The 14,523-nt window shown below is 35.2% G+C and overlaps 1 protein-coding gene and 1 pseudogene across 2 annotated transcripts in view; one reads left to right on the plus strand and one right to left on the minus strand.

Moving 5' to 3' along the window:
- The window catches only part of LOC137658655 (uncharacterized), a 422,221-nt pseudogene that overhangs the window by 353,656 nt on the left and 54,042 nt on the right, over window positions 1-14,523 (minus strand).
- Window positions 5,290-14,523, plus strand: part of LOC137658164 (low-density lipoprotein receptor-related protein 1-like) — a 16,359-nt gene continuing 7,125 nt past the window's right edge. For both annotated transcript variants that reach the window (XM_068392842.1, XM_068392843.1), the window contains exons 1-3: window positions 5,290-5,429; window positions 8,979-9,064; window positions 12,314-12,441. In XM_068392842.1, coding sequence (XP_068248943.1) covers window positions 9,019-9,064; window positions 12,314-12,441 — 174 coding nt within the window. In that variant the 5' untranslated portion in view covers window positions 5,290-5,429; window positions 8,979-9,018. The remainder of the gene's footprint in view (window positions 5,430-8,978; window positions 9,065-12,313; window positions 12,442-14,523) is intronic.

Below are 14,523 nucleotides of genomic sequence, written 5' to 3' on the forward strand. Positions count from 1 at the left end.
AATATACAGCAACAGAAAAAAAAATTGACAATTAAAGGAAATTTAGTCTCCTCACAATCGCACATCTAAACCACACATTATCCGCGTTTTAAATAGTCTGTAGGCCTGGGCTAAACATGTAGCATACTTTCTAACACTGTCATTTCCCCTACAAAAGCGGGGTTTCAGTGAAATAACATTGTCAGTGTTATGGTCACAATGAGGAGGGATGACAGTTAAAAATCTTCGGCAGTCCTAAGATTTTGCTGGTGAACATGAAACGAAATAGAATAATTCGTGGGTCTATTTTTATAGCTACAGCATATAAATTGTCGAAGACAAAAAAAAAATAAAACAAGATAGACCTATATACTGCTCACAAGGAAAATTCAAGATGTTGCAAAGTTCTGAGCTGTTAGAAACAAAAAACTGGAATGTTTTTTTAATGTTTAGCCTACAAGGATTCACAATTAGAAACAACATTCGCGTCATTAGCTCATTTAGAGAAATCTTTTAGTTGTGACAACTTGAATCGAAATCCTCAATCTTAGTCTAGGCCTACAGAGTGAACGTCATTTACGTATGGTTTGAAAGGTCGCTCATGAATGAGACCGTGCCAATGCCATAGTGGAAAATGACTCTAGGTCATATGATTAGCGCCTAAGCTAGGGCCTGGGAGAGCCAGTAAATTGCTGCTAATAACTCAGCAGGTAGACTTACAGGTTCCCCAAAACCCCTATATCTGGCCCATAAAGACAGTGAGGTTACAGACACTACAAGAAATATTCAGCTTGGGCCAGTTTCGAACCTCGTTCAACAGAACATTTCCATGTGGGAATGACACCAGAAAAGCATACCACAACTTCCTCATTTATCATGACTACTGTATCGCAAACTTCCACATTTCACAAAAATGGTAGCTTCATATACCTACGCACATAGCCTATACACGCGCACGGAAATGATATGAGAGAGAAAGGACTAATTAAAGCGCCCATTAAGATAAGTAATAGCATGAGGTGCACAGAGGTTATGGGAAGCAGTGAATTTACACATTGAAGAGGACCTTTTCTTAAAGAAGGTTGTTTACAACTGTGTTTTTCAGTAAAGGTTTAGAGTAATTTCGCCTTCAAAGAATATTTTAACTCTACCTTTGTACTGGGAAGGCTTCAATGTAACCCCTTTTCAAGGGAAATCTGTCCTGCTACCTTTCTCTAATGAAGTTAAGGTAGTATTTTCAAGTTAACTTCCAACAGAGAAGGCTGAAACCTACTCTTTTTCAAATCATGTTTTCAACAGTAGGCTTAATTTTTTTTCGTGAGACTTTAGTGCAATTTCTTCTCAATAGATGTTTACAACTCTGAGACGATCAATGTGTGGATAAAGCTTGATAAAAACATCGACCTATATAGAAAATTGGAAAAGTGAAGACACATAAAATAGAATATTACATAAATTATATACTGTATATGTATGTGAGTGTTTCTGTCATTTTAGCAAGTCTGCCCCGTGGTCGAGATTTACCTTAAGACATATTTTCTCTCGTGGTTATTCTATGACATTTCAATACTTTTATATCATTTCGCTAAACGTATATCTTTATTCTTATCATACACGTGCGCTTGCGTGTATAAATATAAACTCCATAGAATCCGGAAAATACTAAAACATTTCAAAGTGGCCCACCCACTGAAAATTATCTAGTCAGTATTTAATCTTGCTTAACGAACAACCTGTACTAGTGTTTTAAATGTGAAAGGGTCGGTATAACGGGATGCAGACGAAAAGGTCATAAAAATCCCAAATGTTACAGAATTTCCATTGACACTAGGAGAAAGGTTATTGAACCTACACAAACTTCGGTCTAATAGTTCTCGTGTTTTTTCATGAAACTCGGAGCTGATTCATGACCGGAGACACCAATAATTCCATTAATAATATAAATTCAGTTCTCATAAGAGGAAGAAAATTTCAACTATCTTTAAGCATCATTAAAGCAAATCAGATACATGATTAAAAGCTGTTTCAATGTGTAAATGAATTAGGCCTAATAACGTGCATTGCACCACACATACTTTTAATTTACTCTTCAAATGTTAAAGGTGATGTCACACCCCGTTTCCAGTCATTAGCAATATCACTAAAAATAGCTTGTTAAAATGAATAGATCGTGATTAGCGGCATTCCTAGCGTTGGTGTACGCTTTTGTGTGACCTTTGGGTATGTATGAATTAAAGGTAAACTGTTTATTGCCTTTTGCTGTTCCACTTCATTGCAAATGCCCGATAAAGATAAAGGTGGGGGATAGATATCGATTCCCGATGTTCTTATATACTTTTTTACTTTTTTATTTGTTTCTTTTTGCAATGCCTGAGGTATGAATTACAAAGACACTGCGACTGGAATCTACAGATATAAGAACGAACCGACTTCATTGATTTTAGAAGTTCTAAATTGCACGCAAACCAGAACCCGTTATATTGATTTATGACATGGGAGCAGTGTTATCTGTACCTTTATCTTGATAAAGGATTTTTTTTTTTTTTTTTTTTTTGAGGTTTGAGGTCGGATGTTGTTTACTGATTTGTATAGCAAATTCTAAACGAAGAATGCCTCGACTAATCAAAAAAAAAAAAGAAAAGAAAAAAAACATACCGCAGTTGCACTACTAAGCTATAGATGAGTTACAAAATCAATCAAGAAAGTCGCGATAAAATCACATGCTTTCAAACTACAGCCCTGCCGAGAATACGCGTTTGATAAAATACATACAATGAAATTTGATTAAAATAGAGCTCCAACAAAATTCAGCGTAACAAACTCATTAATAATAAACATTTTAAAGTTAATTCACTGCACTGTAAAAGTTTCAATTATTTTTTTAGAATCTCAGTCTCTAAGTTTCTGTAAAAGACAATAAATCAATAGATATGGAATATCATGGGCCAAGTAAAGTACCATTTCTTGGCAACAATTTAAGCAGAGGGGCGTATGAAAACATAATGACTTTGAACCTATAGTCAATTCTTTTTAGTTGGGGAGCTTTGCACTAACTCGCAAGGGTGCCCTTTTAGCTCGGAAAAGTTTCCTGATCACTGATTGGTTGGACAAGATAAGTCTGACCAATCAGAGAGCACGAAACTTTTCCGAGCTAAAAGGGCACCGCTGCGACTCTGGGCAAATGCGCCTCATTAAAAAAAAATTAGTATAGTTTTCCCTAGCTATTAGAAAATTTAATATATGAATGGCCAAGTAATGACAATGTCAACAGCTGACTCGGGAGATATTTACATTTACGGGATAAAAGAAAAACCTCGCACTGATGCCGTAATATTAGTAATGATAATAGTTATGATATACCAAAAGAGAAATAGGACATGACCATTCAATTTAGGGAACGTTGGCGCAAAATGGACTATGATGAAAGTTCCTTTTCCTCCTTTTGTCGTTGGGATTCAGCGCTCAAAGAAATAATCTCCCCTATATAATTAAGAGCTGTCTGGATATATATATATATATATATATATATATATATATATATATATATATATATATATATATATATATATATATATATATGTGTGTGTGTGTGTGTGTGTGTGTGTGTGTGTGTGTGTGCGTGTGTGTGTATAAGATGATGAATGGAGAAGCATTGAGCTCAAGATAGAGATGGCATACGAAATCTATAACCGAAGCCCTTTGAGTCAATGGGCGTAGGAGCAGATGATGATAATATATCTTTTTGGTCACGCTCAGCTTTCCCCGTCCCTTGGGTAAGGGGGTAGAGGAAGTAGAAACACCCTGGTGAGAGGGGGTGCTTGTGTGTGCGTATCCACTTAAAATAACCGTCATATCACCTTAGAAACATTGCTTTCTAAAAGAATTATCGGGAGGAATATTTTGTAAAGAAACCTATGATTAATTGTGTTATTCCTGTATACACATGCCATGTGGTTTGGCCTAGAAAACAAGCTTGTTGCATATGCAGATGATGCTACTCTCTTTGCATAAATTTCATCCCCTGAATGTAGATCTGGGGTTGCTGAATCCCTTAATAGGGATCTAGCTAAAATTAGTGCATGGTGCAAATTATGGGGTATGAAGTTGAATCCTAACAAAACTCAAAGTATGATTGTAAGTAGGTCAAGGACAGTGGCTCCTCATCATCCGGATCTCAGTATTGATAATGTTTCTTTAACTTTGTATGACTTAAAATTTTAGGTGTGATTCTCGACACCAAATTTACTTTTGAGAAACACATTAGGACTGTGTCTTCTTCAATTGCACAATAAATGGGCTTATTGAGAAAGTCTTTCAAGATTTTCGGTGCTCAATCTATTCTGAAGAAGTGTTTTAATTCTTTCATTCTACCTTGTTTTCAGTATTGTTCTGTCTGGTCTTCAGCTGCTGATTCTCATCTTAATTTGTTGGACAGAAACTTACGGTCTATTAAATTTCTTATTCCTGATCTAGATGTTAATCTTTGGCACCGTCGTTCAATTAGTTCATTATGCATGTGGCATAAAATTTTTCATAATTCTGACCATCCTATACATTCAGATCTTCCTGCAAAATTCCATCCTGTTCGTAATACTAGGCAGGCAGTTAATTCTAATAGCCAGGCCTTCTCCATCATGAGGCTCAATACTACACAGTATTCTAGAAGTTTTATTCCAGCTGTGACCAAGTTGTGAAATGATCTTCTTAATCGGGTAGTTGAATCAGTAGAACTTCAAAAGTTCAAAGTTGCAGCAAATGTTTTAATGTTGAACAAGCTGACATAAGTCTTTTTATAGTTTATATATGACATTATTTTTTAGAATGATTTATTATTAATTTGTTCTCATCATTTATTTCCCCATTTCCTTTCCCCACTGGGCTATTTTTCCCTGTTGGAACCCTCGACCTTATAACATCTTGCCTTTCCAACTAGAGTTGTAGCTTAGCTAGTAATAATAATAATAATAATAAAAATAATTAGTTACTGTAACTTTAGTAATTATAAAAAAAAAATGTATCCCTTATGGGAACTTAGTTTCTGAATGGTTAAAAATTGTGCCTTTTTATAAAGTTAAGTTTCTGAAACGACCTTATGGTGTAGGCCTATAGCCTGATTCATTCGTCTGACGGAGAGTAACTTGTGAGGAACATAAAGCTTTCTACGTATTTATAAGATGTAGGCTATAATCTATAGTCATGGTAATGTTATGGTACTAAATATATCGGCTATGGTTACCAAGCTGCTAGGAAATTGTAAGATTTTCTTAAGGTTCAACGTTCTGTACCGCCATCTAGTGGCTCTATGACAAGATAACGCCAGTCATCATACCATGATCTCATGAATCAGGATTTAAGTGTACTGTCTGGAGTCTGGACTAACGCCTGCCTCACAATCGTCAGTCTTTTACAAGTACCCGTGGCGGAAGGACTAACCTACCAAGTTGAACGTGGTATGTACCAAGTACCTCCTATACTATGACCATAATTTGCAATTTCTCTATCGTAATACCGGTATACGGAAAAGCAAATATGCGTCTGTGAAAAAGATTGAATATTGGCGCTGTTCTTCTGCAAGTATCACTGGTATCGTTCATTGAGATGGAGTCAAAATTAATTTTCATAATTCGTCCTCAATGTTTTCTCCATCGTGTTGCAATCACTCGATGAATATTTTGAATAATATTAAACAAAGAAAATAGGCCTTATATTCATCCACGTAAGTTCGAAGATCACCTTAAGCGTCGCCTGCGCGACCAATCTAGGAAGATTCGTTCACTTCAACGGTTTCTTATTTTGCAGGTATTAAGTTCCACTCGGTTTAAAATCGAAACAAGTGCTTAGAATAAACTGTTTTCGTCTCGAATATATTGATTTGAGGAAAAAAAAATATGTAAGATGCATGACGTCTATGAAAAGTTATGACCAGGATCCAAAGTGCATACAGTCTATACGTGGGTGACCTTGAATGCATCAAGGAATGCCAGATGTATGATTGTCCTGGAACTTCCGTTGCCTTTTCTTTCACGTTTAAGAATATTACTCGTTTTGAATTTTATCACAATATTGCTAGGTCAATTAAAGTTTTAACCTTTCTAAATCTAGTTGCAATAGGTTATCCACTGATATTTATTTATCTATCTTTCTATAGCCTACGGAAGCACAGTATATGATTTTTAAGAGCAATAAACAAAACACAATGTGAAGCCGTAGACCCACTTCTTAAAGAAAGTTTATTGGAGTTAAAAATAGAAGTATGAACAAAATTACGAAGTTGTTTGTGAAAAGGAAGACAGGAGTTGATTATTGATGACAGTAAAAGTGAGAAAGGGTGTCCCGATATTGTTACTAGAGCATCTGAGACTTGCTAAATTCAACTGACCAGTGATAAAAATAGTGTCTGCAGAGGAAAGAGAAAAAGAGGAGTGGATGGGACCGCCGGCATATGGAAGTATACTGTATTGAATATTATAGATGCAGATTCACCCATTTGAAGCAACCTGGGATCCCCAGTTACTGAAATAAAGTAAGAGTTCAGTTAGATTTTTATACAAAAATAATGAAAGGGGCGGGGGGGGGGGGGGACATAATCATGAAAAACCTTCTTGGAGGTATGGAATATGTCCCAGTTTAAATAAGCTCAATATATCCGAAGTAAAAAAGAAAAAAAAAAGTGATAGGTAAGATTGATGTCCGGCTGCTGATCCATCTGAGTTACTACGTAGGCTAGTGACTGGTTTGAAGGTAATTTTGAGGAAGTTTTTCTGCAAATGGGTGTTCATCCTCGATCTAGCAGTTGATATGACTTGTTATGTTTTCATGAGAAGCTATATGTATATCAAGGGGAAATAGATTTTTGGTGAAATTCATCTATTTATTTTCAGCTGCTGAATCTCATCTTAATTTGTTGGACAGAAACTGGCAATCAATTAAATTTCTGATTCCTTATCTAGATATCAATGTCTGGCACCGCCGTTCAATTAGTTCGTTATGCATGTTCATAAGATTTTTCACAAATCTGACTGTCCTTAACATTCAGATCTTTCCGGACTGTACCATCCTGTTCGTAACACTACAGTCAATTCTTTTTAGTGAGGCAGATATGCACAGAGTCGCAGGGATGCCGTTTTAGCTCGGAAAAGTTTCCTGATCGCTGATTGATTTGACAAGATAATTTTAACCAATCAGATAGCCGAAAACTTTTTTTCCGAGCTAAAAGGGCACCGCTGGGAGTCTGGGCAAATGCGCCTCATTAAAAGAAATTGAGTATAGGTATGCAGTTAATTCTAATAGTCATACCTTCTCCATCATATAGCTCAGTTCTACACAGTATTCTAGAAGTTTTATTCCAGATATGATCAAGTTATGGAATGATCTCCTAAATCAAGTAGTTGAATCGGTGGAACTTCAAAAGTTCAAACTTGCAGCAAATGTTTTTATGTTGAACAGGCTGACATAAGTCTTTTTTTATAGTTTATATGTGAAAGATCTGTTTTAATGTTATTACTGTTCTTAAAATATTTCATATAATTTTATTTATTTCTTAATTGTTCATTACTTCTCTTGTAGTTTATATAATGACGTATTTCCTGTCCTCAGTGGGCAATTTTTTCCTTGTTGGATCAAGGCCGTCTCGAGACGGCCTTGGTTGGATCCCTTGAGCTTACAACATTCCACTTTTCCAATTAGGGGTGCAGCTTAGCTAATAAAGATAATAATAATAATAATAATAATAATAATAATAATAATAATAATAATAATAATAATAATAATAATTATGAAAATAATAATAATAATAATAATAATAATAATAATAATACATACATACATACATATACCAAGGCACTTCCCCCAATTTTGGAGGGTAGCCGACATCAACAAATGAAACAAAACAATATTATTATTATTTTTTTTGTTAATAATAATAATAATAATAATAATAATAATAATAATACCACGCCAATCTCAAATACGAAACGATTCCCGAGAAAAACTAAAGTTTCTCCGCCATTCAACCTTTAACAGTCGAATCAGGGATGAACTTGAGCAGGAAACTTCCACAGTAGACTAATACATCTGTCCGACCTATCACGTGTTAGGTAAATATTGTTATTCAGTTTATAATTTAAATCGATCTAGATAGGTAGTTGGTTGGCCAGAGCACCAGCCACCTGTTGAGATACTACCGCTAGAAAGTTATGGGGTCCTTTGACTGGCCAGACAGTACTACAATGGATCCTTCTCTCTGGTGACGGCTCACTTTCCATTTGCCTACACATACACCGAATAGTCTGGCATATTCTCTACAGATTCTCCTCTGTCCTCATACACCTGAAAACACTGAGATCACCAAACAACTCTTCTTCACCAAAGGGGTTAACTACTGCACTGTAATTGTTCAGTAGCCACTTTCCTCTTGGTAAGGGTAGAAGAGACTCTTTAGCTAGGGTAAGCACCTCTTCTAGGAGAAGGAAACGCCAAAATCAAACCATTGTTCTCCAGTCTTGGGTCTTGCCATAGCCTCTGTACCATAGTCTTCCACTATCTTGGGTTAAAGTTCTCTTGCTTGAGGGTACACTCGGGCACACTATTCTATATAATTTCTCTCCCTCATGTTTTGTTAAAGTTTTTATAGTTTATATAGGAGATATTTATTTTGATATCCTTAAAATATTCATTTTTTCCTTGTTTCCTTTCTTCACTGGGCTATTTTCCCTGTTGGAGCCCCTGGGGTTATAGCATTCTGCTTTTCCAACTAGGGTTGTAGCCTAGCAATTAATAATAATAATAATAATAATAATAATAATAATAATAATAATAATAATAATAATAATAATAATATGCAAAGCACTCTATGAAACTTTCAAGTTCCCCATTGTGCTTCTTTGTGAACAGCGAATGGCATGAGAATTCTAGGGATGATTATAGCCATTAAGAAAGGTAAGGGAACCAAATCAGCTTTGCCAATTTCTCGAATAAATGACTTATTGAATTGATTTCAGAACTCTTCGAATTAACTGACTGGGAGTAGACCTACTCGGTATGGAGGTGTTCGTGCTTCTGCTGTTGGTCTGCACAGGCTTAACAGGTGAGTCTATTTCTTTCTTTTTTTTTATTATTTTCTTTATCGTTATCATTAATTCAATTAACAGTTGCAAAATATCATTAATTATACATTTTTTCGAACGCTTAAATCAAATCTCATTACAAACATTCGTACTATATTATCTTGGATAGTGGTTTCTTCTTTGTAATTTCTACAGAAAGTTTTAATCTTAACAGTGGTTTGTTTTCGTGGGTCTATTTTCTTCCTCGTCTATAGCTTCAAATACTGTGCTAGGCGATATATCTTAGCAATCCATGTTGCCAACGGTTATACTCGCATAAGCGGATGAGCAACTTAGTGGAGTAATGAAAGCTTTGGGTGTGGAGGAAATACCCCATAAATCTCGATGAAGTCACTGGCAGAAGAGTAACAGATGGGGGTTTAAGGCAATGGACAAACTGTCTCTTCGGCTTTTACTCCTGTTGCATGGCGGTTGATCATGCTAGAATTAGCATTGACCGGCAGGAGTCACTTGCCTTAGCTTAGCCACTGTGCATCACAAGGAACTGGCAATCCTTTGATGTACAGTATCTTGCCAATAAATCCTCTATGGATTTAGTCAGTCATGGAAAGAGAAGGTGAAAGAATGGCCCCCAGTCCCGGGTGTAGCGGGGTGCTAAGAATTTCCCGGTATATGTACGTACACTAAAGAAAAATTTAAAATAGGTAACTGGAATGCTAGAACCATGAATTAGATTAGGAAGTTACAACAAGTGGAGAGTGAATTTAAGAAATATAATTTGGATATCTTGGCCCTAAGCCTAAGTGAACCACGTCGTAAGGGGATTGGTAGGGAAACTTTAGACCAAGGCAATATATATATATATATATATATATATATATATATATATATATATATATATATATATATATATATATATATATATATATATATATATTCAGGAAGATTAGATGGAGTTGGAAGAGAAGGTGTAGGAATGATGCTGACACCGAGAGCAGAAAAGGCTTTAACCGAGTGGAGAGCTGTAAATAGTAGATTGTTACTAGCAAAGTTCAAATCAAATCAGTGCAATATGAGTATTATAGTTTGCTATGCACCAACAAATTATTCTCATGAAGAAAGGAAAGATGAATACTAAAGAGAATTGCAGAGTAAATATAGATGAGATCCTAGAGAGAGATACGAAAATTGTGATTGGTGACTTCCATGCTAAAGTTGGAAGAAATAATCAAGGGATAAAGAATGTGATAGGTATCGAGGGTCTTAGCGGAGTTGCGAATTAAAATGGAGCACATTTCATAAGTTTCTGTTCAGCAAACAATCTTGTCCTTGGAGGTACTCGTTTTAAACACACGAACATCCACAAGTATACATGGACTTCACAGTGTGGCAATTACAAAAATCAAATAGATCACATTGCCGTTAATAAAGAGAGAAGGAGGACTCTGAGAAATGTAAGAAGCTATATAGGTGTGGATATTGGTAGTGAATATCAGCTCCTCATTGCCACACTGAAATTAAAACTGAAAGAACACAACAGAAATGTAGATAGAATACCTAGGTTTGATACAATTAAACTTTTAGAAGAAGACCATAGAGAAACCTTTGAAATTGAATGTAGGAATCGATTTGCAGTCTTAGAGACTTTAAGAGACGAAGAGAAGACAATTAATGAAGATTGGTGTGATATTAAGAACATATATCAGTAAGTTGGTGATGAAGTCTTGGGACACACCGTTACAAGGACTATGGATATCAAATGATACGTGTGACACTATAAAATGGAGACAAAAACAGAAATTTATTGTTAAAAGTTTTCGGAGAAGTAATGAAAATTACAAGGTAGAACATGCTAAGTATTCCAATATTGATAGTAAGATTAAAAGAAATGCTAGGAATGACTGGAGAGAATATCTAGATAGTAAAGCAGATGAGGATGACAAAGCTATGAATTCAGGAAGTGGCTATGCTGATTATTATTAGTATTATTATTATTATTATTATTATTATTATTATTATTATTATTATTATTATTATTATTATTATTAAGCAAGCTACAGCCATATTTGGAGAAGTAGGATGACACAAGCCGTAGGGCTCTAATAGGAAAAATACTTATTATTTTAAAATTCATTAATAATTACACATATATTAAATCTGTATCTATAAGTCCTATAATGAGCTTGATTTGTGTATTTATCTATACTGATCAGTAAAAATATTAATATTTTATTGGAAAAACCCATTAGCATTTACAAAATATTCCAAAGGTCATTGGCAAAATAAACAAAAATATTGAGGATTACTTAAACTGATCTACCCAAGGTCATTTAAATAAGTATATTTAAAGGACCTTTGGTCTTATCTTACATTAAGGGCATGTATGCATCTCCTAATAATAATAATAATAATAATAATAATAATAATAATAATAATAATAATAATAATAAAAATATAGTAGGTTGGCCAGGGCACCAGCCACCCGTTGAGATACTACCACTAGAGTGTTACGGCGTTTTTTGGCTGGCCAGACAGTACTACATTGGATCCTTCTCTCTGATTATGGTTCATTTTCTCTTTGCCTACACATGCTCCGAATAGTCTGGCCTATTCTCTACAGATTCTCCTCTGTCCTCGTACACCTGATAACACTGAGATTACCAAACAATTCTTCTTCACCCAAAGGGTTACTGCACTGTAATTGTTCAGTGGCCACATACCGCTTGCTAAGGGTAGAAGAGACTCTTTAGCTATGTCAAGCAGCTCTTCTAGGAGAAGGTCACTCCAAAATCAAACCATTGTTCTCTAGTCTTGGATATTGCCATTGCTTCTGTACCATGGTCTTCCACTGTCTTGGGTTAGAGTTCACTTGCTTGAGGGTACAATCGGGCACACTATTCTATCTTATTTCTCTTCCTCATGTTTTGTTAAAGTTTAAATAGTTTATATAGGAGATATTTATTTTAATATTGTTACTCATTTTAGAATATTTTATTTTTAGTTTTTTCCTTTCCTCACTGGGCTATTTTCCCTATTGGAGCCACTGGGCTTATAGCATCCTTCTTTTCCAACCAGGGTTGTAGCTTAGCAAGTAATAATAATAATAATAATAATAATAATAATAATACTCTACTCAATCTCCATTCTATGGACCAATTATTTTTTTTTCTAAGAAAGTCTGGTAACTGGAGAAGTTTCTCTCTCCTTCTTCCTCTCTAGGCCTTAAACGAAAACCCCATTCTAATAATAAAGATTTTTCTACTTTTCAGCCGCTCAATATTGCAGCAGCAATAAGATTGCCTGCGCAGACAAAAATAAATGCATTGTGCCCGACGTTATCTGTGATGACGATGCAGACTGCGACGACGCTTCCGATGAAGAAGAAGAACTTTGCCGGGTATGTATGATGGTATCTGAATTATTTTTTTTTTTTTATTTCCCATATTGATTTTGACTCAGACTGACGAATGAACTGCTCACTTCTTGGGAAATATTTCGAGGTCGAAGTTTGACAACAATTGTTCATTATTCTCTTGTAGTTTATTCATTTTCTTATTTCATTTCTTCGTTAGGCTACTTTTCTCTTTTGGGGCCCTTGGGCTTATGGCATCATGCTTTTCTAACTAGGATTATAGCTTAGCTAATAATAATAATAATAATAATAATAATAATAATAACTCGGTGACTTATATCTCAATGTTTGGACCAGATGATAGACCTAGTTCCGCTTGCACAATGCATTATTCCATCAGCCTAAACTCGATCCACCCTGTCCAATTCCCAGTTCAATTCTCAACTATTATTTTGTATTAAGATAATTTACATGTCCTTCTCCCCTTTATTTCCGGCTGCGATCTACCTCAGTCTACTGACTATGCTTTTATTATTTTCGAAAAGTGCTTTCTTGCATTCCCACCCCACACAGAAAGCCCTGGTGTGCTGTTGGACCCACAGGGTGTGCCTATCATAATCTTTTAAGAAATTTAAGTGATCAGAGAATTGTACAGTGTAATCCACGATGAATTTCAAATATCCGTTATCGTTACACTTAGTAAACAAGAAAGTTCTCGAAAACCTTTGTATCATCAGTTCTTCAGATATCAAGTGGGAGCTTGTTATACAATCTTGTGGCCGCATATTTGAAATCTCTTGAACCTACAGTCGAGGTGCATCTTCAACTTTCGCTACAGTAACTTTAAAATATGCGTGACTATAGTCCATTTCTTTTATCGAGGCATATTTGCACCGACTCGCAGGGGCGCCCTTTTAGTTGGGAAAAGTTTCCTGATCGCTGATTGGTTGGACAAGATCATTCTAACCAATCAGTGATCAGGAAACTTTTCCGAGCTAAAAGGGCACCCCTGCGAGTCGGTGCAAATATGCCTTGATAAAAGAAATGGACTATAGTCTCATGTTGACATGATTTGCTGGCTGCACGATATTCTAGACGTCAGTTCTGATAACGAGATAAGTCACTGCACATGGGCTTGAAAATATACTCTAGTTTCAATGGGTAAACAGTGTAGTAACAGTTCAATCAGCCATGGGCAATCCTTTTTTTAGGTTTCAATATCCTTTATTAATCTTGTCCCTCTGTTTATTACATTTTGTACCTTCCCTTCTTGAATTATACTTTTGGTAAATTATAATAGATAAAGTTGCAATAGTCATTTGTAGTAATAACACAGTTAATCAAAAGTTTCTTATTAGAAAATTCAATCAGATATTTCGAAATACCAATGAGATTTGAGCACCGAAAGACAAATTACAGTCCAGTAACACACCTAGGTTATGAACTCTACCAGATATTGGTACCAAATTTTCATTAATATCTATTTGGATGTCACCAAGGCTTATTTCGTTGTTTTTCTTTCTCACTACTATAAACTTTGTTTTATTCTAATCTAGTTTAATTGTTTAAATGTCATCCATTCCATAACAATAGTTAGAACATGGTTTAAACTCTATGCTGTATCATCAATGTCATTTATGGAGAAGTAAATGCTTCTGTGTAATACTTTTGGAAGATTAGTCGTATAAATACAAGATAGCATTGGTCTATTACAATTCCATGGGGTACCCCTCTTCTTTATGGCATTATTTATAACACCATACTGCTGTTTCTGTAGAATAAAATTGTCTAGATCTAGATGCTGACTGAGTATCCGACAATGTTTCAATACTTACAGAATGACTAACTAATTGTCCAAGGATTATATAATTTAGCACTTTTAATGTCGAGGATAAATTCAAAATAGGTCTGTATGAGCTTGAGTCTTGATCGTCGAGAGCACCTTTCTAACTGGTGCAACTTTAACCAATTTTGGAAGATTTAAGAAACTCAAAAATATGTCCACAAAAAAAAAAAAAAACATACACTCTTATTAATATAGATATTGTTATCGGATCACAATTAACCACTATTCGCCACTTATTTATTGAATGATGCACAGTGAATTTTATCACTCTGTCCGCTACC

The sequence above is a fragment of the Palaemon carinicauda genome, chromosome 19 (genome assembly GCF_036898095.1).
Source record: "Palaemon carinicauda isolate YSFRI2023 chromosome 19, ASM3689809v2, whole genome shotgun sequence".
NCBI classification, from domain to species: domain Eukaryota; kingdom Metazoa; phylum Arthropoda; class Malacostraca; order Decapoda; family Palaemonidae; genus Palaemon; species Palaemon carinicauda.